At 44.4% G+C, this 23312-nt stretch overlaps 2 protein-coding genes across 10 annotated transcripts in view; one reads left to right on the forward strand and one right to left on the reverse strand.

Annotated features, from left to right (window-relative positions):
• The window catches only part of POGZ (pogo transposable element derived with ZNF domain), a 60054-nt gene extending 41347 nt beyond the window's left edge, over nt 1-18707 (forward strand). For all 9 annotated transcript variants that reach the window (XM_039460153.2, XM_039460157.2, XM_074389794.1 and 6 more), the window contains 9 exons: nt 7933-8033; nt 8557-8703; nt 12635-12769; nt 12883-13055; nt 13221-13361; nt 14134-14190; nt 14440-14552; nt 14832-14856; nt 14971-18707. In XM_039460153.2, coding sequence (XP_039316087.1) covers nt 7933-8033; nt 8557-8703; nt 12635-12769; nt 12883-13055; nt 13221-13361; nt 14134-14190; nt 14440-14552; nt 14832-14856; nt 14971-16633 — 2555 coding nt within the window. In that variant the 3' untranslated portion in view covers nt 16634-18707. The remainder of the gene's footprint in view (nt 1-7932; nt 8034-8556; nt 8704-12634; nt 12770-12882; nt 13056-13220; nt 13362-14133; nt 14191-14439; nt 14553-14831; nt 14857-14970) is intronic.
• A 791-nt stretch (nt 18708-19498) lies between these two features.
• PSMB4 (proteasome 20S subunit beta 4) lies at nt 19499-21872 on the reverse strand. Its single transcript, XM_003941935.4, has 7 exons — nt 21700-21872; nt 21241-21447; nt 20831-20977; nt 20573-20654; nt 20064-20180; nt 19793-19881; nt 19499-19615 (listed from the first exon to the last, which is right to left on the reverse strand). The coding sequence occupies exons 1-7, from the start codon at nt 21837-21839 to the stop codon at nt 19603-19605; spliced, it is 795 nt and encodes a 264-aa protein (XP_003941984.3). The 5' UTR covers nt 21840-21872; the 3' UTR covers nt 19499-19602.
• Nucleotides 21873-23312: the final 1440 nt, after the last annotated feature.

Genomic DNA, 23312 nt, shown 5'->3' on the forward strand with positions numbered 1-23312 from the left:
CCTTATCCTCAGTTTCAATTAGTCTCAGTCAACCACAGTCCAAAAATAGGTGAGTGCAGTACAATAACATTATTGAGAGAGACACCACATTCACATAACTTTTATTACAGTATGTTATAATTTTCCTATTAATATATAATTATGTAATAATTTTATTGTTAATCTCTTTGCCTTATTTATAAATCAAAGTTTATCATAGATATGTATAAATAGGAAAAAACATGGTATGTATAGGGTTCAGTGCCATCTGAGGTTTCATATATGTACTTGAGGTCTTGGAACATACATTTCTCATTGGCAAAGGAAGTCTACTGTAAAGTTTCAAAAACCAGGCAAAGTTAATTTTAATGGCATATTTATTCAGTATATTTAAAATCATTTCAACATGAAATCAAAATTTAAAATTGAGGTATTTGTCATTCTTTTTCCTCCATTAAAAAGATTTTTTGAAATACAAATCTAAGTTGGATTTAAGCTTACCACATTTTAAGTGTTCACTGGATAGTGTTGCTGGTGCCACCGTAGTAGACAGTGGAACTTTGGACTGATCATTCGGGAGTAGAATGTGTATTGGAATCAACCAGGCCAAGTGCAAGGGCCCAGGCCTCTAATCTCAGCACTTTGAGAGGCCGAGGTAGACAGATTGCTTCAGCTTAGGCATTTGAGACCAGCCTGGGCAGCATGGAGAAACCCCGTCTCTTACAAAAACAAAATTAGCTGGGTGTGGCGACGTACACCTATGGTCCTAGCTACTCAGGAAGTAGAGATGGGAGGATTGCTTGAGCCCAGTAGGTCAAGGCTACAGTGAGCCATGATCACACCACTGCACGCCGGCTTGAGTGACAGAGCGAGACTGTGTCTCAAAAAAGAAAAAGAATCAATGGTGACTGCATGTAGTGCTAGGGTAGCCAGCTTGGTCTAGAATAGAACTCAAGATTCTTCACTGTCAGTTCTGTGAAGCCAGAGTAACTCATCCACACCTCTCAGTGAAAACACCAGTTTTTTGAGACAACAGGGTTTTGCTCTGCCACCCAGGCTGGAGTACAGTGGTGCAATCATAGCTCGCTGCAGCCTTGACCTCCTGGGCTCCACCAGTCCTCCCACCTCAGCCTCCCGAGTGGCTGGGACTGTAGGCATATACCACCATACCAGCTAATTTATTCCTTTTTCAGAGGGGTAGAGACAGGGTCTTGCTATGTTGTCCAGCCTGGACACCTAACTCATTTCCATGCATAATACGGTGGGTAGGTTTTGTGATTCCAAAATTGTACACATAACAAAATTCCACAGAGGGAAGATAAGGTTTTCCTTTTGGAAAAGAAACAGGCAATGTAGACCCTCATTGATCTTTTTTTTCTGGTTTTCCTTTTAATTTTTGAGTCTCTTAATGATGAAATTTTATACTTACCAAAATCACCTTTCCTTAGTATGTATCAGTTTTATTCTTGCATGCTTTTGTGACTTCCTTTTTTGCACCCATGACAGGTCCTGCATGAAAGTAGGTCTTTTGTTTGTTTGGTTGGTTGGTTTTTGATACAGGGTCTCACTCTGTTAGCCAAGCTAGAGTGCAGTGGCACAGTCTTGGCTCACTGCAACCTCCACTTCCCAGGCTAAGATCATCCTCCCAGCTCAGCCTCCTGAATAGCTGGGACTAAAAGCACGTGCCACCATGCCCAGCTAATTTTTGGGTTTTTTGTGGGGAGTAGGTGGGAGTTGTAGAGAGAGGGTTTTGCCATGCTGCCCAGGCTGGTCTCAAATTACTGAGCTCAAGCAGTCCACCTACCTCGACCTCCCAAAGTGCTGGAATTACAGGCATGAGCCACCACACCTGGCCTATTTTTTTTTTTTTTTTTTTTTTTTTTTTTTTGAGACAGTTGCTCTGTCACCCAGGCTGGAGTGCAGTGGTGAAATCTCGGCTCACTGCTACCTCCACCTCCTGTTGTCAAGCAATTCTTGTGCCTCAGTCTCCTGAGTTTCTGGGATTACAGGTATGTATCACCATTCCCAGTTAATTTTTTTTTGTACTTTTAGTAGAGACCATGTTGGCCAGGCTGGTCTCAAACTCCTGGCCTTAAATAATACACCTGCATCAGCCTCTCAAAGTGCTGGGATTTATAGGCATGAGCCAGCATGCCCAGCCGAACGTAACTTTTTTTTTTTTTTGAGATGGAGTTTCACTCTTTCACCCAGGCTGGAGGGCGGTGGTATGATCTCAGATCACTACATCCTCCGCCTTCCCATTTCAAACGATTCTCCTGCCCCAGCCTCCTGAGCAGCTGGGATTACAGGCGCCCACCACCACGTCCTGCTAATTTTTTTGTTTTTTTAGTAGAGATGGGGTTTCACAGTGTTGGCCAGGCTGGTCTCGAACTCCAGACCTCGTGATCCGCCTGCCTTGGCTTCCCAAAGTGCTGGGATTACAGGCGTGAGCCACTGTTCCCAGCCCGAAAGTAGCTTTTTTAAAAAAAGAATGGATGCATAATAGCTGTGCATGGTTTAGGGATGCATGTGAAAATCTAATACATTCATATAATTTGAATTAAATCAATATACTTGGAATATCCATCACTTTTAAATGTGTTTTTTCTTTATGCTAGAAACATTCAAATTATTCTCTTCTAGCTATTTTGAAATGTACAACAGGTTATTGTAAACTGTAGTCACCCTACTGATGTATCTAGCACTAGGTCTTATTTCTTCTTTCAAACCACGTATTTGTACCTGTTGATCAGCTTCTCTTCAACTTCCACCTCCCCTACTCTTGCCAGCCTCTGGTAACCACCATTCTACTCTGTCTTCCTGAGATCCACTTTTTTTTAGCTCCCACATATGAGTAGGAACCTGTGATGTTTGTCTTTTTGTGTTTGGCTTGCTTCACTTAACCTAATGACCTCCAGTTCTAACCATGTTGCTGCATGACAGAATTTCATTCTTTTTATGGCTGTAATATTCCATTTGATATATATATCACATCTTTATCCATTTATCTGTTGCTGGGCACTTAGATTGATTCCATATTTTGCCTATTGTGAATAGTGCAGCAATAAACATGGGAGTGTAGATACCTTTTCAAAAAGTCGCTTATTTTTAAATGCTAATATTTTGGGGGATTTTTTTTCTTTTATTTTCTGAATTGTTTATTAATTGTAGACCTCATATATTTTTCCCCTAAATGCCTTAATACGTATCTCTAAAAATAAGGCCTTTTTTTTTTTTTTTTTATGGCCACAGTACCTTTGTTAACATGTAACAGGCTAGGCATGATGGCTCACATCTGCAATCCTAGCACTTTAGGAGGCCAAGGTGGGCAGATCACCTGAGGTTAGGAGCTTGAGACCAGCCTGGCTAACATGGTGAAACCTTGTTTCTACTAAAAATACAAAAAATTAGCCGGGCGTGGTGGTGCATGCCTGTAATCCCAGCTACTTGGGAGGCTGAGGCAGGAGAATCACTTTAACCCAGGAGGCAGAGGTTGCAGCGATTCGAGGTAGCGCCATTGCATTCTAGCTTGAGTGCAACAAGAGTGAAACTTCATCTCAGAAAAAAAAAAAAGATCTAACAATTAATCAGAAATCCTTAATATCATCCAATACCTAATATTATTTAAAAATTTTCTGAATTGTCCCCACAATATTTGTGATAACAGTATCATCTTAATAACATGACAGGCCAGGCATGGTGGCTCATGCCTCTAATCGTAGCACTTTGGGAGGCCAGGACATAAGGATTGCTTGAGCCTGGGAGTTTGAGGCCTGGGGAACATAGTGAAACCCACATCTCTATCTCTTTTTTGTTGTTTTTGTTGTTTTAAATTAGCCAGGTGTAAGGGCATGTGGCTATAGCCCCAGCTACGCAGACGCTGAGGTGGGAGGATCGTTTGAGCCCAGCAAGTTGAGCCTGCAGTGAGGTATGATCACACCACTGCTCTCTAGCCTAGGGGACAGATTAAGACCCTATCTCAAAAAATAGCATTACCTTTTTTTTTTTTTGTCTTGAGACGGAGTCACTCTTGTTTTCCAGGCTGGGGTGCAATGGCGCCATCTTAGCTCACCAAAACCTCCCCTTCCCAGGTTTGATTCTCCTGCCTCAGCCTCCCGAGTAGCTGGGATTACAGGCATGCGCCACCACACCCAGTTAATTTTGTATTTTTGGTTTCTCCATGTTGGTCAGGCTGGTCTGGTCTCAAACTCCCGACCTCAGGTGATTCACCCACCTAGGCCTCCTAAAGTACTGGGATTACAGGCATGAGCCACTGCACCCGGCCAGCATTACATTTTTATTCACACTTAAATTTAAGAGCAGTGAGTGACTTAAAGGAGCTTGTCTAACTCTGGGGTTCTTTTCATAAGTTTGCCTGATGCTGATTCATAGTCTTAATTTTTTTCTTTTTTTTTTTTTTTTTTGAGACAGAGTCTCACTCTGTCACCTAGGCTGGAATGCAGTGGCAGGATCACTGCTCAGTGCAGCCTCCACCTGCTGGTTTCAAACAATTCTCCTGCCTCAGCCTTCCAATGCAGTGGCACGATCACAGGTCACTGCAGCCTGCACCTTCTGGGTTCAAACAATTCTCCTGCCTCAGCCTTCCAAGTAGCTGGGAATACAGGCATGTGGCATCGCACCTGACTAATTTTTGTATTTTTAGTAGGGACGGGGTTTCTCCATGTTGGCCAGGCTGGTTTCAAACTCTTGGCCTTGAAGTGATCCACTCACCTCAGCTTCCCAAAGTGCTGAGATTACAGGTGTGAGCTGTGGCACACACCTGTCCGATTCATAGGCACATACCTGTCATTCATAGTCTTTTTCTTTTTTTTTTTGTTTTTTTTTTGAGATGGAGTTTTGCTCTTGTTGCCCAATCTGGAGTGCAATGACACGATCTCAGCTCACTGCAGTCTCCACCTCCCGGGTTCAAGCAATTCTGCCTCATCCTCCCGAGTAGCTGGAATTACAGGCGTGCACCACCACACCTGGCTAAAATTTTTGTATTTTTAGTAGAGACAGAGTTTCACCATGTTGGCCAGGCTGGTCTCGAACTCCTGACTTAAGGTGATCTACCCACCTCAGCCTCCCAAAGTGCTGAGATTACAGGCATGAGCCACTGCGTCCGGCCCTGATTAATAGTCTTAGTATTTATGTCTAATACAGAAATCCTAACCTGCTTGGTGGTTAGGTTTCCAGTGAGCCCCTTGAAATTATATGAAGACTTTGCCTGTGTGTGTGCATTTTTCAAGGGAGAAGTTGCATAGCTTTTACTAGTCTCAGAGAGATTTGGGACTAGAAAATGGATAAAACTATTAGTTCTTATTGCTGTTTTCCATAGTGGCTATCTGAAGCTTCATTTCTTCAAATATTCTAACATTTTTTCTCCTGGTATCATTACCCCCTCCTGAGCAGCCAATTAAAAGTAACAGATGTAGGTTATTCTAATCTTTCAAAAAATCTTCTGTTAGTGGAAATGAGAAAGAATATGCTGAGGAAGAAATAGGATTGAGAAAAGGATGCTTTAGGGGGCTTAACCATGTTTAGAAGTTGGAGCCTGTCGGGGATGGGGAAGATTCAAGAGAGGGAGAATGAATTGACAACATCTTGGAATACATGGAATGATGAGGTTGGATGAGCCTTAGGACGGTGTAAGAGATCTGTCCTTCCATAGTTTGGAAAACATCCAGCAGAAGCTGTAGTTGTTTGTGCCTATTTTCTCACCGTAGAGGATTGTGTTAGGTGTTAAGGAGGGAATGAGGGTGATGGTGCTCAGAGGGACAGTGTTAGGAAAGCCCCTATGGAGAATCAATTCATTCTCCCTCTTGAGTCTTTTTCTGTATTAGCTCCTTACCCCATAAAACTGATGTGTCAGAGGTCACTAGAGATCTCTTAAATCCCCTTATATTTCAGTTCCTACCTCACTAGTTTTCTGGAAATAACACATGTAAATCTTAACATCATGCTTGTATGTTAGACATTGCTTAATAAGTATTTTTATTAATGTTGCATGACAGCTGTGAAAATAGAGCTGATAAATAGGTTATAGGAGAAAAGCCTTTGAGATTGAATGAGATTACCCAGGGAAAACGACTAAGAAAGGCCTGGACAAAAGGTAGCTTAAAGGGGTTCTAAGAAAGAAAAAAGAATTAAAAGAGAGAAACAAATGGGGGAGGAGGTGGGTAGAAAGGAGATAATACTGTCCTGTTGCTAGTTAACTGTTGCCCGAACATGTGGTTAACTTTCGTACCTAGTCACCCTGCCTCCTGCTTTTCTCTTGGTCCTCTCTCTGGCTGGCTGAACCCCATTCTTCGTTGACAATTCAGCTTTTATATCTTATTACAGCTTTTCCTCATTCCTTTTGGCAGAATTTCTTACTTATCTGTGTCCTCATAGCACCTAATGTACACCTAGACAGTGTTTCTAAATGGAGTTGCAGACCCCTTTGAGAATAAACATGAAATGTGTGAATCTTCTTCCTAGAAAAATACACATTTTACTCTTTTACAAATAATTTCAGAGAACACCAGGGTTCCTTGAGGCCTGTTCCTTAGATCCCCAGATTAAGAACCCCTGGCTTTTGTTTGTTTTGCTTTAAAGAATTACTTGGCCAGGCACAGTGGCTCATGCTTATAATTCTGGCAGTTTGGGAGCTGAGGTGGGAGGATCCCTTGAGCCTGCGAGGTCAAAGTTGCAGTGGGCCATGATTAAGCCACTGCACTCTAGCCTGGGAGACAGAACGAGACCCTGTCTCAAAAATGAAAACCCAGGGTTCTGGGTAGTTAAAAGAAAAATTATTTCAACCTTATTTATAGTTCTTTGGCTGGGGTGCAGGGACCTAGGGGTGGGGGGAGGTTAGACATTGTCCCAACAAATGCCCAAAGCTTTAAGCTGCCAGTTTTCCTATCTTTAATTCCATTAAAGTGAGAAAAATGTAAATAATATCTCTTTTTGCCATACTGTGTAATTACCAAAATAAGTAGCAATTAAAATTCTTAACAAAAATTGGCCAGTGCGCTGGCTCACACCTCTAGTTGTAGCACTTTGAGAGGGCTGAAGTGAATTGACGAAAAGATTGCTTGAGGCCAGGAGTTTCAGACCAGCCAAGGCAACATGGCAGGACCCTGTCCCTACGAAAAAATTTAATTAGTTGGGCAGTGTGCCACTGTAGTCCTAGCTACTCAGGAGGCTGCTGTGAGCTATGATCATGCTCCAGCCTGGGCAACAGAGCAAGATTCTGTCTCTTTAAAAAAAAAATAAAAGGGCTGGGCACGGTGGCTCACACCTGCAATACCAGCGCTTTGGGAGGCCGAGACAGGTAGATCACCCAAGGTCAGGAGTTCGAGACCAGCTGGGCCAACATGAAATTACCAAAAATTGTCTCATAAGCTTGACAAAAGTTTTTGTTAATTTGTGTCATAAAATTTTATCTCATAAGCTTGACAAAATGGACCATTTCAAAGAGAGTAGGAGGTATTAGAGGCCAGCTGATTAGCAGCAGGAAGTCATATGGGCTACTACCAAGTTTTTGCTTGTAAGAATAGAAAAGTGGCAGTTCCTACATGCAGTTTGAAATAACGGTGGCAGAATACAGGGTTTGGAGTCCAAGACAGTGCCTAAATTTTGAGCTCAAGAAGAAATGGGGAAAGAAAAAAGGGAAACAGTGGTAAGCCAAGAGGATGCTGAATTGCATTAGAATTGATGATAGAATAACCAATTTAAAATGTCTTGTAGATAAGATCTAGAAGGAACCTTTGGAAAGAAGTCTGAGCTACATAAAGTTATCAGCAACACAAATGTTAAAGTGGAGCCATTTAAAGAAAGAATAGAAGGGACCTGTGATTTTACTGACTGTTAAAAATGAAAATAAAGGAGTCAGAGAAAGTAAAGATTGTGAGTCAGCAGGACTTTAATCTTATTTTCAAGTGGATTTATTGATTACTTTTCTTCTTACAGCCAAGTGCAAGATCTGTGAGTGGGCGTTTGAAAGTGAGCCACTATTTCTCCAGCATATGAAGGATACTCATAAGCCTGGAGAGATGCCTTATGTTTGCCAGGTATTGCCTTTTTCTCCAGGGAGTTTTAGCAGTTTTGCTCTCAGGCAGAACACAAAGAATCCACTACTGAACATTGCTGAATGCCTAATACATACACTTAGCTTAGGAACTCTGAGTAGGTACTGAAGAAATAGTAAACACAGTTTGCCTTCAGGGTTTCCATGCAGGAGGAGGACATAAAAGAACAGGTCCACAAGTAGACTAGCCGGAGAACGTGCATATTCTAAGGGAGTGGCTGTCTCCTGAACGTGCTCTTTGGAAATTGATAGAAAAGCCTTTATTTTTCTTAGTTACAGAACATGGTTTGTTCTCAGACATTCCTGTCTCTTCCTATTTTTAAAGTAGTAGCCAAATCTATCACAAACATAGCCCAGCATTACAAAGTCAGAAAAATAATTTGATCTCTATGCAATTGGGAAAACGCTTTTTTTATTTAAAAATTTTTGTTCCTTTTTTTTTTTTTTTTAAGGCTTCTCAGTTGTTCATTCATTCTTAGCCTTATTTTCCCTCTTATGTGACTCAGGTGTGTCAATACCGCTCCTCACTCTACTCTGAGGTAGATGTTCATTTTCGGATGATTCATGAGGATACCCGGCATCTGCTCTGCCCTTATTGCCTGAAGGTCTTCAAAAATGGCAATGCATTCCAACAGCATTACATGAGGCACCAGGTACTAGGCACCAAGCAATTCCCGTATTCTGTTTATTTTTTTTTTTTTAAACATGGATGCTGGGGCCAGGGCTGAGCTAGGCAAATAATTTGGGCAGAGATAATATGCATATGTTTGCAAAAATTTATTGAACTCACTTATGTGCCATGTAGTGGTCTAGATGCCAGAGATTTAGTGGTAAACAAGGCAAACAATGAGGCATAAAGAGTACTAGGTTAGGGGAAGTATAGGCTACAGGTATTGATCGACTTACAACCTATGCAACTTACGACTCTTCGACTTTACGACCACAATCGCTAGCCACGACTGCTCCGCGTCTGGCAGCGCAAACGTTGCCCAGCTAGGCGTACGACAGTGTGGACCAGCTTCTGGCAGCACTACCATCTCCTTGTGCACCATTTCAACTGTACATATAGCCTACTCAACTTACGACCAAATCGTGTTACGACAGTTCCGTGGGCCCGACTATGGTCATAAGTCGAGCACTACCTGTATAGAAAATCACATAGCTATTCTGGGTGCCTAGTAAGGCTTCCAGAAAGCAGTGTTGTTCAATACCTGAGGGATGAAGAAGAATGAGCCAGATGAAATAAGACGGAGAACAGTGTGCCCAAGGCACAAAGCAAGATTATGGAGGTTCAGGAAATTGAGAGAGGTGCAGGATACTAGGTATAAGAGACAGAGGGGTTGGAAGTTAGGCAGGGACAGGCCATAAAGGACCTTTTAGCCATGAAAAGAAGCCATTGGGAAGCCATTAAAGGGGTTTTAAGCCCTGGAGTGATGTGTTTGGATTTACTTTTAGTTAAGATTTTATACTGCCTGCACTGTGGAGAGTGGATTAAAGGAGATGAAGACTACAGTCAGGGAAACTAACTAGAAGACTTTTTTCAGTAGTTTAAGTGAGATATGGTAGTGGCTATTGGCTTTTGAAATGAAGAAAAAGAGGGTAAAGTTTAGAGGTATTCAAACTGTGATATTTATGATGTAGAGATGGATTAGGTCAAGGTAGCAATGGAATAGTTAAGAACAGTGCCTAAGATTCGGTCTTGGGCAATTGGGTGAATGAGGGAACTGTTTGCTGAGCTAGAAAAAATAGAGAAAGTATATTTGTGAGTGAGGGGATCATGAGTTTGGGTATTGTGAGTTAGCAGTAGGATGTGAAGTGTAGCTGTTAGATAATAGATCTGAAGTCCAGGAGAGAACTCTGGGTTGTAGAAAACATATTTAGGAATCAGCGTTATATAAATCCTGTAGATTTTAAACTTAAATGCCATGGGCCCTCCAACCCTGTTGAAAATAAGAGAAGGCTTAGGATATTTGAAGTCTCTTATTCTTATCTATAAAGCAAGCACCATAGTACTAGGGGGAAAACCAGAAGACACTTGACATTAAGGAAACTGGGGAGAAGAAAGTGTTTTAAAGAAAAGGGTGTGATCAAAATGTCATATGTCACAGGAAGGTGTCAAACAAGATAGAGACTTAGAAACAGGCCTTTAATTTAGCAACATTGATGAGAGCCATTTTATTGGTTGGTAGGGTGGAAGTCAGATTTCAACAGAACAAATCAATGAGAGGTAAAGAAATGATGATATATTTAAAGAAGTTTACTTATAAAAAGGGAGTATAAGGCTGGGCATTATGGCTTATGCCCATCCTCTCAGCACTTTGGGAGGCCAAGGCGGGCGTGTCACCTGAGGACAGGAGTTTGAGACCAGCCTGACTAACATGATGAAACCCCGTCTCTACAAAAAATACAAAATTAGCTGGGCATGGTACACATGCCTGTAATCCCAGCTACTCAGGAGGCTGAGGCAGGAGAATCACTTGAACCCAGGAGGCGGAGGTTGCAGTGAGCCGAGATCGCGCCACTGCACTCCAACCTGGGCAACAAGAGTGAAACTCCACCTCAAAAAAAAGGGGTTGGGAAGCGTAATCCCAGCACTTTGCGGGGCTGAGGCAGGTTGATCATGGGGTCAGGAGTTTATTGAGACCAGTCTGCCCAACATGGTGAAACCCCATCTCTACTAAAAACAACAAAAATTAGCTGGGTGTGGTGGCGGGCACCTGTAATCCTAGCTACTCAGGAGGTTGAGGTAGGAGAATTGTTTGAAACCAGAAGGTGGAGGCTACAGTGAGCCGAGATTGCACCACAGCACTCCAGCCTGGGCAAAAGAGTGAAACTGTCTCAACAACAACAAAAACGGAGGACCCAGGGTGGAAAATCCAGAGGAAGAAGTGGCAGAGAATTTTTTGAGGCCGGGCGTGGTGGCTCACACCTGTAATCCCAGCACTTTGGGAGGCTGAAGTGGGCAAATCGTGAGGTCAGGAGTTTGAGACCAGCCTGGCCAACATGGTGAAACCCTGTCTCTGCTAAAAATATAGCCCGCATAGTGGCGGGCTACTCAGAATCCAGCTACTCAGAAGGCTGAGGCAGGAGAATTGCTTGAACCCGGGAGGGAGAGGTTGCAGTGAGCTGAGATTGCGCTGTGCTACTGCACTTCAGCCTGGGTGACAGAGTGAGACTGTCTCGAAAAAATTTTTTTCTGTTGCTTGTATTTTTTTAATGAGATGAAAAGGTATGACTTTGTTTTAAAATACTGCAAGAAGAGAGCCACTAGAGGAGAATGAGAGGTATATAAGAGGATTCAAAATGGAGAGCAAGATGGGTGCATGTGTGCTTAATAGTCACACACATACGCACGCACCCCATTATGCTCATAGTCTCCTTTGCACAGTAGTGACTACTGATTGTCTACCACAAATGTGTTTCCAAATAGGGGCATGGAAGTTGCCTCTCTGCCGAAATTTGCAGAGCTTTGTTAACACCACTAAAGAAAATCCTAGACATAGGTCTTATTTTTGAAGGACTTGAATACTAGGCAGACTGAATCCTCAAAATGGTCTCACCAGGAGGCATATGTGTATATACTGATGTATAAGTGGGAAAGCAGCAAAGTATAGACAAGTGTTGTCGTTTGTGTTAAAAGGAGAGAAAGAAGAGGGCCTGAGGTAGGAGGATCAGTTCAGCCCAAGAGGTACGGAGTCCAGCCTGGGCAACATGGTGAGACAACATCTCTACCAAATGTAAAGGGAAAAAAGTGGGGGCCAGGCACAGTGGCTCACGCCTGTAATCCCAGCACTTTGGGAGGCCAAAACAGGTAGATCACTTGAGCCCAGGAGTTGAAGACCAGCCTGGGCAACATGGTGACACCTCATCTCTACAAAAAATACAAAAAGTAGCTGGGCGTGCTGGCACGTGCTGTAGTCCCAGCTACTTGGGAGGCTGTGAGGTTGAGGCTGCAGTGAGCTGTGAGCATGCCACTGCACTCCAGCCTGAGCAACAGAGAGAGACCCTGTCTTCAAAAAAAAAGTGGGGATGGGGGATGGCGAGGCAGGTAATGATTGGATATGAATGTATTTGTGATATAGTTATATGTATAGACTGCCCGTGAAAGCATGCTCAGGAAACTGGTAATAAGTTGTTTCTGTAGAAAGGGACTGATTGTCGGAGTTGAAGGCAAACTTGGAAGAGTACAGAAAAAAAGTTTGACTTTTATTTACTGTGTACATTATCTTTCTTTAAAAAAAGAAGAATGTCCAGGAGAATGTCTAATTGTCAGCAGTGTAAAGATATTATACAAATAGAGGTTACATCACCCATTCAAATTGCTAAAATAAGTCAGGAAAGGATGATTTGAGAATTTAGTCATCCTGGCCTAGAATCCATCTTTCTTTGGGATCATGGGAGGTGGTGATTCTCAATGATGGTAGGTTTTGTGGTCATGTTGTATATTTATTTCTTACTCTCTTAAATTATTAACAGAAAGGGGGGAAGAATGATATGGTTGGCATTGATCTGCTTACTTCTCGGAGATGTATTAGGAACCTTTAAGGGATTTTGTCTCTTTTTACCTCCCCTCTCCCACTTCAGAAGAGAAATGTTTATCACTGCAACAAATGCCGGCTGCAGTTTCTCTTTGCCAAGGACAAAATTGAACACAAGCTTCAACACCATAAAACCTTCCGTAAACCCAAGCAGCTGGAGGGCTTGAAACCAGGCACCAAGGTAAAGAGTTTGCCATTGTCTTTTATAGGCTCAGGGAGGGAGGAATAGAGATTTTTCAGTATTCTGAAATTTAGTGTGGGTGATGTCTCATTGTTCCTTCCCTTGACTCTCAGGTGACAATCCGGGCTTCCCGAGGGCAGCCAAGAACTGTTCCTGTATCCTCTAATGATACACCTCCCAGCGCCTTGCAGGAGGCAGCACCACTGGCCTCCTCAACGGACCCTCTGCCTGTCTTCCTTTATCCCCCTGTCCAGCGCAGCATCCAGAAGAGAGCTGTCAGGAAAATGTCAGCGCCTTCTTCTAAGTGCTGGGCGGGTGGGGCTGGGTGGGCAGGATTATTCCTGATACACAATGCGATCTGGTAGCTTTTTAGCACAATTTCTTGTCTGAAAATCCTACATTTTGGGGACCCCTGAGGCAGTAATGAGAGTTCTCCTTTTCTTCCCTACAGGAGTGTCATGGGCCGGCAGACATGCCTGGAGTGCAGCTTCGAGATTCCAGACTTCCCTAATCATTTCCCTACTTACGTGCACTGCTCTCTGTGTCGCTATAGCACCTGCTGCTCTCGAGCTTATGCCAACCACATGATCAAGTAAGTTGTTTGAACCAATGTTTCAACTTGAGAGTTCAGATTCTTTTTTTTTTTTTTTTTTTTTTTTTTTGGAGACAGGATCTTGCTTGCTCCCCAGGCTGGAGTGCAGTGGTGCAATTGGTGCAATCTTGGCTCACTGCAACTTCTGCCTCCTGGGTTCAAGTGATTCTCCTGTCTCAGCCTCCCTAGTAGCTGGGATTACAGGTGTGCACCACCACACCTGGCTAATTTTTTTTTGCATTTTTAGTAGAGACGGGGTTTCACCATATTGGCCAGGTTGGTCTCAAACCCCTGAGCTCAGGTGATCTACCCGCCTTGGTCTCCCAAAGTGCTGGAGGAGCCACCGTGCCCGGCCCTGGCCAGGTTCTTGAGCACTCATTTCATTTTCTTCCCTGTTCCTACTGTTTCTTCCTTCAACTCTTGGAACTATTCGTTCTTCTCTTCTAGCAGAGTGAGAGGCTTTATTTTTTGGTTTTGATGGTCTGTGCTCTCATTTCATAGGACCTTGCTACTCAAGGACCAGCAGTGTTAGAAATGCTGACTCTCAGCCCCACCCTAAGCCTACTGAATCAGGATGTGAATTTTAATAGATCCTCAGGTGACGCGTGTGCACATTGAAGTTTAAGAAGCGCAGTGACAGGAAAACTGGCTTAGGTTGAGATTCGGATGCACTGAAGAAGATCTCTTTTGTTGGGGCCATTGTCACTGGCTGCTGATCTCTAGCTTAGCCAGCAGAACTCTATAACTCATACCACTTCTTTGTCTTTCTCAGCAATCATGTTCCACGGAAAAGCCCCAAGTATTTGGCTTTGTTTAAAAATTCTGTGAGGTAAGAAAAAAACTTACTGGAAGCATCTTAATTTTTCAGGTTTTTTGTTGTTTTGTTTTCTTTCCTTTTTTAAAAATGTTTCAGGTTTTTACATTAAATTCTTTTCATTATTTGGGAAGGTGGTTATGTGAGTTAATTTTAGAAAAAAGAGAAATTTGGGAGGGCATTCCTTTTCTTAAGCCTCAAAGCTCAATAGTCTCAAGTGTCACTGCTGTATTTGTCTTACATATTCTCGATTCTCTCTTTCAGTGGAATCAAGCTGGCCTGTACTTCGTGTACCTTTGTTACCTCTGTGGGCGATGCTATGGCCAAGCATTTGGTATTCAACCCCTCTCACAGATCCAGCAGCATCCTGCCACGGGGTATGTAGGAGGGATGGGATTAGCTGAGCAAGAGGAGGAAAAAAAGATATGAGGCGTACTGTATGCATCAGGAGCATGCCTGTCTGGCCTCACCCATTCACTCTTGAGATGCGCTATACCAAATTAGAAACCTTCCAACCTGAAGTTTACGTAAGACTGGGAAGGTTGGTCACTGTGAACGGCACATTTGTATGTAGTAGGTTGAAATCCCAGGGCACTGTCTTTGGAGAGCTTATTTCTTCACTGAGCTAACTTTTTTTATTGTTTCATTTTCCGTAGGACTCACTTGGATAGCTCACTCAAGGTAACAAAAACTCTCACCTCACAATTTCTGGTTTGCAGTGTGTGTCATATTATTATTTCAGTTCCCTGGTTGAACTGAGATTTATCCTCTTCTCTTTGCTCCTCACCCATTTAGGCATGGCCAGACTCGTGACCGCGTGCATGACCGGAACGTGAAGAATATGCACCCGCCTCCTTCCTTCCCCACTAACAAAGCTGCCGCTGTGAAGTCTGTGGGGGCTGCCCCAGCCGAGCCTGAAGAGCCACCAACTCCCTTGGCCCCAGCACTCCCATCGCCAGCCTCAACTGCGACCCCACCACCAACCCCGACTCACTCACAGCCTTCAGCCCTTCCACCCTTAGCTACAGAAGGAGCCGAATGTCTGAATGTTGATGATCAGGACGGAGGGAGCCCAGTCACCCAGGAACCTGAGCCAGCATCAGGCGGTGGTGGTAGTGGTGGAGTTGGCAAAAAGGAGCAGTTGTCTGTGAAGAAGCTTCGAGTAGTACTGTTTGCTCTATGCTGCAATACAGAACAGGCAGCTGAACACTTCCGAAATCCCCAGCGACGTATTCGGCGTTGGCTTCGACGTTTCCAGGCCTCCCAGGGGGAGAATCTAGAGGGCAAATATCTGAGCTTTGAGGCAGAAGAGAAACTGGCTGAGTGGGTGCTAACTCAGCGAGAACAACAGCTACCTGTAAATGAGGAGACCTTGTTCCAGAAGGCCACCAAGATAGGACGTTCTTTGGAAGGGGGGTTTAAGATCTCCTATGAGTGGGCTGTGCGTTTCATGCTGCGGCACCACCTGACTCCCCATGCCCGGCGGGCTGTGGCCCACACCCTACCTAAGGACGTGGCAGAGAATGCAGGACTCTTCATTGAATTTGTGCAACGGCAGATTCACAACCAGGACTTACCCTTGTCTATGATTGTGGCTATCGATGAGATCTCCTTGTTCTTGGATACAGAGGTGCTGAGCAGTGACGACCGAAAGGAGAATGCCCTGCAGACAGTGGGCACAGGGGAACCTTGGTGTGATGTAGTCCTGGCCATTCTGGCAGATGGCACTGTCCTGCCCACCCTGGTTTTCTACAGAGGGCAGATGGATCAGCCTGCTAATATGCCAGACTCCATTTTGCTAGAGGCAAAGGAGAGTGGTTACAGTGATGATGAGATCATGGAGCTATGGTCAACTCGAGTGTGGCAGAAGCACACAGCTTGCCAGCGCAGCAAAGGCATGCTTGTGATGGACTGTCATCGCGCTCACTTGTCAGAAGAGGTGCTGGCTATGCTTAGTGCCTCTAGCACTTTGCCTGCAGTGGTCCCAGCAGGCTGTAGCTCCAAAATCCAGCCATTAGATGTATGCATCAAAAGAACTGTCAAGAACTTCCTGCATAAAAAGTGGAAGGAGCAGGCCCGGGAAATGGCAGATACTGCATGTGATTCTGATGTCCTGCTTCAGCTGGTGCTTGTCTGGCTGGGTGAAGTGCTAGGTGTCATTGGGGACTGTCCAGAGCTAGTTCAGCGCTCCTTCCTGGTGGCTAGTGTTCTTCCTGGCCCCGATGGCAACATTAACTCACCTACAAGAAATGCTGACATGCAGGAGGAGTTAATTGCCTCCCTAGAGGAGCAGCTGAAGCTGAGTGGGGAACATTCTGAGTCTTCCACTCCACGACCCAGATCATCTCCTGAAGAGACAATTGAGCCTGAAAGCCTTCACCAGCTCTTTGAGGGTGAAAGTGAGACCGAATCTTTCTATGGCTTTGAAGAAGCTGACCTAGATCTGATGGAGATTTGAGTGTTGGGTCATGATGGGGTATGGAGTAGGGGTGGGAACGTGTGAGGGAGGGTAAAGGGGTTTTGGGGAAAGGGGGCATACCAGGTGGGGTATTTGGTTTATATTTTATAATTTTACACCACCACTTGCCCCTGATGTTGACTTACACTTCCCTGTGGATTTGTTAATTAGGAAAACCAATAGTGATCACATCTGAGCCAAGGAGCTGGCCCATTGGTCATTTATTTCTGCTAAAAACAGGTTTTTGTGACTTTTTTTTTAAATTTAAATCACTGTGTTTGGTATTTTTCTGACAAAATTAAGAAAAAGAAAAAAAATTATTTGTGGGCGAATGTTCAATTTTTTTGTTTCCCTTTACCTCAATTGTATCATAGTACTTCTGGGTTGTTTGTTTGTTTTACTGTGTGGCCAATGTCTTTGGGCATGATGCTATCTAATCATTGTCAATGTGAGAACATTTCTGAAGATGGGAAAGACAAATTATGTAGCTCACAAACTGGTTTATTATATATATGGATAAAAAACTTTTTTCATTGTGGTCTTAACACTTTTATATAAAAATGAAAATGGAAAAAAAAATCCCACTGAACTCTCTCCTTTTCTTTCCTTCCCTCTCCAGAGATGTTGGTTTCTACAGCAACCCTAGATAGAAAATTGTGGCTTTAAAAATGCATGAAACCACATTTAATTATCCAGAATGACTAGATTTGTCTTTTCCTCACCACCTTCCCTTCAAAACATGACATAAACAATATTTTTTGCACTTGTGATCCTTAGCCCCTTTCCCCATTCTCACACCATCCATCACTCTGGACAAAGGATCATACAGGTGTTGATTAACAAGCAAGAGGTACTGAGGGTGATGTAACAGTTTTAGGGTGGAAGCCATTCCCAGTTTGAGTGTTCATCCTGCAAGCCCCCAGGGGCAGTCCCTGCTTTATTGTACTTCATCCTGTCAAATGGGGAGCATGCCTATCTAAGGGATCACTGGTCCTACAACCAGGAGCTAATCGTTCAAGAAGTTGTGTTGGACTTTGAAAAGACAAGACCACTTGTTGAAATCCAGTGTACTCTGTGGCTTTCCCCGATTTCTCTTAATGCTTAGAGAAGAATCTAACAGGAAGAAGCTGCACACGGGTGTGCACCAAGAAAATGACATCAATTTTATTTTTCACTGCCAGCATCAAGGAAAGAAAATTTTTTCTACAGTTTGCATGAGGGATTTTTTTTATTGTATGTACTCATGGTTATAAACCAAAATGTACTGTACCATACAGAGAAAAAGGAGCAAAAAAACAAGTGTTCTGTTTATCCTGAGGCTTTCAGCATTGTTCCCCTCCTGTGAGCCAAGGAGGCAACCTGCACAAGCTTGTAAATGGTTCGTCTTTAAAATGTACATAAGTGGAACATTTAATAAAATGAGGGGAAATGGATTTATAAACTTGTTTTTTTTCTAGGTGACCCTGTTTAATAGGCTTTCACAGACTGGGGGATGCTCAAGATGTAATGGGCCTGGTGGTGCAGGTGTGACATTTGTTACCACCCATTTCTCCCACCCCACCCTGCTTTTTTTGTTTTTCGCTCCCGTCTCCCCGCCCGCCCCCCCAGCACACTATAATATAGTGAACTGGAAAAGTCCCTTCCAGAAGCAGCTTGGCCAGCTTTGTGAATCCCTGACATCTGAAAACAACCAAGGATCCATCTGGGCTTCTCTTCCCCAGCTTTTTGCCTGATGCCATTTTATTGACAGACTGTGGACTTTGAAGTCAGCGTTTGCCTTTGAGAAAGTTCAAGAACTATGATTTGGTCACTTTTATCTACAACAACCTAATCCTAATCTGGTAGTCTCTGCAGCAGCCACAGCCTTAGCAGAGCTGGGGTTCCTGTCCTCTGCACACGATTGACTTTCTTGATGGGTAATTTTTTTTAAGATCTTAACAGTGGATCAGCTGGGTTTTGGCCAGGAAGTTGTCTTTGTGGACTCTGCCTGCATGGCTTAGTAGTAGAAGGAAACTTTTGTTTTGTTTTGTTTTTTATAATTCAGTTTAATCAATAAACATGTATTTATTGACTATTTTCTGTGTTGAGACTGAATGTGTGGAGGTGTCAGATTGAAAGCGCATGGCTTTCTTTTCAATGTAAATGGAGGGATGGTTTGGTTCTTCCTTCAGCGCTCTCATGGAATTTCTATAATACTTTGAATTTGCTGCCTCTGTTCTTTCTCTAGAAGTTTGGAGAGGATACGTGTCAGACTCACCTACAGTGTTCATTTTAAAAATTCAGGCTGAAATAAAAGAAAAAATTGAGGCTGAGCATGATGGCTCATGCCAGTAATCCCAGCACTTGGGAGGCTGAGGCAGGAAGTTGCTTGAGCCCAGGAATTCAAGGCTGCAGTGAGCTATGGTCATGCCACTGCGCTCCAGCTTGGGCAACAGAATGAGACCTTGTCTCTAAAATACTCAGGTTTAGAACCATTCCAGGGATGGCTAATGCCCCAACTGACTTGAGGGCAACCTAATGCAGAGCAGCTCTACTAGACTGTCTTTAAAATGGCATTTTAATAAAAACCACAGCCAACATTAAGAAATTGTATTCTTTGATAATACATTGCAGTAGGGGAAGATTTGGGAGTAAAATTTTAAAAGCCAGCTATGTTAGCACATAAAAATTAAGTCTGGCTTCTATAGGAAGCTGCTTCTAATACAGCCCCAAATGAAGATGCTAGTGGGTGTTTCTGTATTGTGTAGCGAATTCTGTATTTGCTACAAGAGCCTAAGGGTTCTCCGACCAGGGAGAGAGATGCCACGCGGCAGTACTCCACAGTTTTGCACTTGTGACCCAAGTCAGACAAAAACCAGTCAGCAAGCATTTTGAAGAATTTATTTTCTTTACAAAAGAAGAGTCTGAATCGGTCAAGTTTAAAGTTAAAAGTAGGGTACAACTTCCGTTCTGGATAATGCATCTGTATCTCATTCAAAGCCACTAAAAAAGGAAGAATAAAAAATTGTGAAGCATAAAGGGATCAATTCCCAAAAACAGCTGTACTGCCCAACCAAAACCCTCTCCACCCAGAGAATTTTCCTGGGTGAGCCTCCTAGAAAAGTCGTTTAGTGCAAGCCAAAGACCTCCCAAATCTGCCACCATTTTCCTACGACTCACCTGATCATGTGGGCAATATCCCAGTTGGTCTCTGCAGACAGTGGTCCCTCTATTTCAACACCTTTTTCGGTTACAGTGGCGATTTGAAACTGGAAGAAAGCAGAGCATTCAGTAATGCCCACCCCTTAAGTCCTTAAAGGTCAGGTGGAGGTCTTACCCAATCTGAAAATAGGAGTCACACAAGTGAGGCAATCTGTTCTTCAGCGCATAGAGACCCAGGGACTGCAAGTATCCAGGAGTCTACCGATTAGGTTCCCAGCACAGTCCTCACCCGGTTGTAAGAACGGGCATCTCGGTAGTATAGCACTCGCATGCAGCGTTCTACTAGCTCTCGGGCCTCAGTCTGGCTCAGCACTGGCTGCTTCTCCAGAACTTCTCGCAGCAGAGGCTAGAGAGATTGGGAGGGGAACCATGGGAGATACTGGGCTGAATAACAGGCTAGTTGTCTCAAATCAATGGTACAAAAAGTATTAAAGAGTGAAAAGATGACATTCTACCTCTTGCAGAGTGAACTCTGCTTACTAATAATAAGCTAAAAGCCACTTCAAGGGGAAGTTCTAGGGTGTCCTCTCTTTGCATGTCTACCGAGTCCCAGACATGCCATCTCGTCACTGGAATCTAAGTGTCAACACCTACAGCCCCCAGACTACAAAGAAAACCATCTGCCCAGCAGTAGGGATCCCAGCCTGTCATTTCAGAACTCCAGGAGAAAAACAAGCAACCACTAATCCATTTTCCCTTCTGTCTCCCCTTGCCCCCGCCTCTCAACTCACTGCTTACCTGAGCCAAGTATGCACCATAACCAGTGGCCAGTGAAGGGGCTTCGTAGGCTACACCCAGCATGTCCACATAACCGAGGAAGCTAACAGGACACAATGGGTCAAAACTCATTTCACCTTAGGTTCATCTTAGCTGAAGAAGGGGACCATGGGGTCTAAGTTAAAGTGGGATTCGCTTGGGGAAAAGAGACAGAAGAGATACTACACAGGCACTAGTTTGGGTAGTAAAGGAAATAACGTTATTTGTATTCGTATGAACCTCTCTCCATCAGCATAGCCTCCGATGACCATGGTATTCCACAGAGGGTTCATCTTCGAGCGCCGGCTGTACATGGCCCGGGTCAGCCATGAATGAATAGCCCTAGGACTATAGCTGTGTCCATCTCCCAGCAGCTCCTCATCAATCCTTAAGAGGAATTGGTTGTGAGAAAAGGGAGAGAATTAAATTGGGATCTCCACCCATCCCCCAAAGAAGTTACCACACCTTCCCCCATTTTACACCTCCTAATGCCAAAAACTTTACTGCAAACACTCTTGGATCAGTCACCCCCAACAATTCTCCCAGTGCCCCGTTGCAACATCAAGTCACCCCATGCCGTCGAAGGGAATAAAAAACAGGGACTCTCCTCCCTGCTTGGGAGCCACTCTCCCGTTCTCTGGATGACTTACACCATCTGGCCGAGAACTTGCTTCAAATACTGGAAATCAGCGTAGTCCCCAGAGGCACCCAGCATGGTACTGTTGTTGACTCGCATAATGCGAGAGATGTTGCGGAAACGAGCCAAGGAGCCGTAGGATCCCAGCATGTCTGCGGCAATCACCACTCCGCCCTCGAACTTAACGCCGAGGACTGAGGTCCCGGTCACCATGGGGTTTCTGGAGAGCGAGAATGGTGGGAGGTGAGCGGGGAGATGGCCTGCGCCTTCTTTCCGCGCATTGGGCTCCGCTTCTGATTTTCCGTAATTACTTTCACTCATTCTGCATTCTCCAGGACTCCGCGCCCCGAGCTCCCCTATGTTCGCGCGCCTCCGGGGTCCCCGTCTCACCTTCCCGGGCTCTCCAAACCCGCCGGCAGCCCCAGGCCCAGCGGTCCCTCCCCCTTCGCAAGCAAAAGCGCCGATAACTTACTGGGTCCGCGTGATCGGACCTCTGTGGAGTGCGGATGCCGGATCCATCGAGGAATCAGGAGTGGACGGAATGCGGTAAAACTGTCCTGGGGCCGGACCCCCAACCCAAAGTCCGGACCGCGACCCCAAAAACGCTTCCATCTTAGTCACGGTAGCAGGAAAAAAAATGAAAGCGCCTGCGCCAACGGAAGCGGAAGTGATCCTTTAGTGTCACTTCTTTTTCCTGCAGGCGACTTCCAACAGCCATGTTGGTGAGGTCGTAACTGAAAGTGCAGTAATCCTAGGTGGCGGCCGAGACGGGGAGTTGGAATTGCCACACGTCGTTTCGCAACGCATCTTCGTGGAGTTTGGACCAGATCACAGTGCTCTAACACACGGTTCGAGGAGGAGGGAGGCATGGGGGTGGGGTGGGAAGGTGGCCCCTTAAAGACGCTGATTCTGAGGGAGACGTCACAATTTTTTTTTTTTTTTCTGAGACAGAGTCTCACCCTGTCGCCCAGGCTGGAGTGCAGTGGCGCGATCTCGGTTCACTGCAACCTCCGAGGTCTCCCGGGTTCAAGCGATTCTCGTGCCTTAGCCTCCCGAGTGGCTGGGATTACAGGCGCACGCCACCACGCCCGGCTAACTTTTTGTATTTTTAGTAGAGACGGGGATGTCACCATGTTGGCCAAGCTGGTCTCGAACTCCTAACCTCAGGTGATCTGTCCGCCTCAGTCTCCCAAAATGCTGGGATTACAGGTGTGACCAACGCACCCAGCGCACTACTCTGCTGCTTACGAGAATGGGATTTGAAACTTCAACTCCAATACAGTTAAGGATTCTTTCTTGACCTTCTCAAGATCTGTCCCAAGGGACTAGAACCAAGATGAGAAAGAAAACATGTCCAGTGTATCCATGGCTGCACTAGTAGGTGGGTCCCCTTGAGGATCCCTTGAGGAGTTTTGAAGCTTTGCATCCGCTGTAATTCAATTCTATAACACCTCTCACATCGTTCATCATAACTTGGAGGACTGCCTGCCTTACTAAGCTAAAAGTTCCATAAAGGCAGGAACTGAGTCTATCTTGCAAAGTGTCCTTTCATGCCCAAAATATTTTAATTTTGTTGTAGTCCTATTTATTTTATTTTCTTGTCCTGTTTTTGGTGTCATTTCCGGAAATCATTGCCAAATGCAATGTCGTGAAGCTTTTCCCCTGTTCTAAAATTTCAGTTTTAGCTCTTAAAGTCTGATTCATTTTGAATTAATTTTTGTATTTCTGTAATTTCATTCTTTTGCATGTGGATATCCAGTTTTCCCACTACCATTTGTTGAAAAGACTGTTCTTTCCCTATTGAATGGTCTTAGCACCCTTGTCAAAACTCAATTGAGGCTGAGTGTGGTAGCTCACATCTATAATTCCAGCACTTTGGGAGGCCAACGTAGGAGGATCGCTTGGGCTCAAGAGTTCAAGACCAGCCTGGAGAACATAACGAGACCCTATATCTACAAAAACATTAAAAATTAGCCACGTGTGGTGGCATGTGCCTATAGTCCCAGCTACTTGGGAGGCTGAGGCAGGAGTATTGCTTGAGCCCGGGAGTTCAAGGCTGCAATGAGCTATGATTGCACCACTGCA

This window comes from Saimiri boliviensis, chromosome 19 (assembly GCF_048565385.1).
Source record: "Saimiri boliviensis isolate mSaiBol1 chromosome 19, mSaiBol1.pri, whole genome shotgun sequence".
Lineage (NCBI taxonomy): Eukaryota > Metazoa > Chordata > Mammalia > Primates > Cebidae > Saimiri > Saimiri boliviensis.

What these genes read in the sequence shown, in the direction of transcription:
- PSMB4 (XM_003941935.4), bottom strand. Translation starts at nt 21,839, where the DNA reads ATGGAAGCGTTTTTGGGGTCGCGGTCCGGACTTTGGGTTGGGGGTCCG. An exon ending in CAAGTTCTCGGCCAGATGGT is followed by an intron (nt 20,978 to 21,240) that starts GTAAGTCATCCA and finishes ATTCCTCTTAAG; the next exon opens with GATTGATGAGGAGCTGCTGG. An exon ending in ATGGTGCATACTTGGCTCAG is followed by an intron (nt 20,181 to 20,572) that starts GTAAGCAGTGAG and finishes CAATCTCTCTAG; the next exon opens with CCTCTGCTGCGAGAAGTTCT.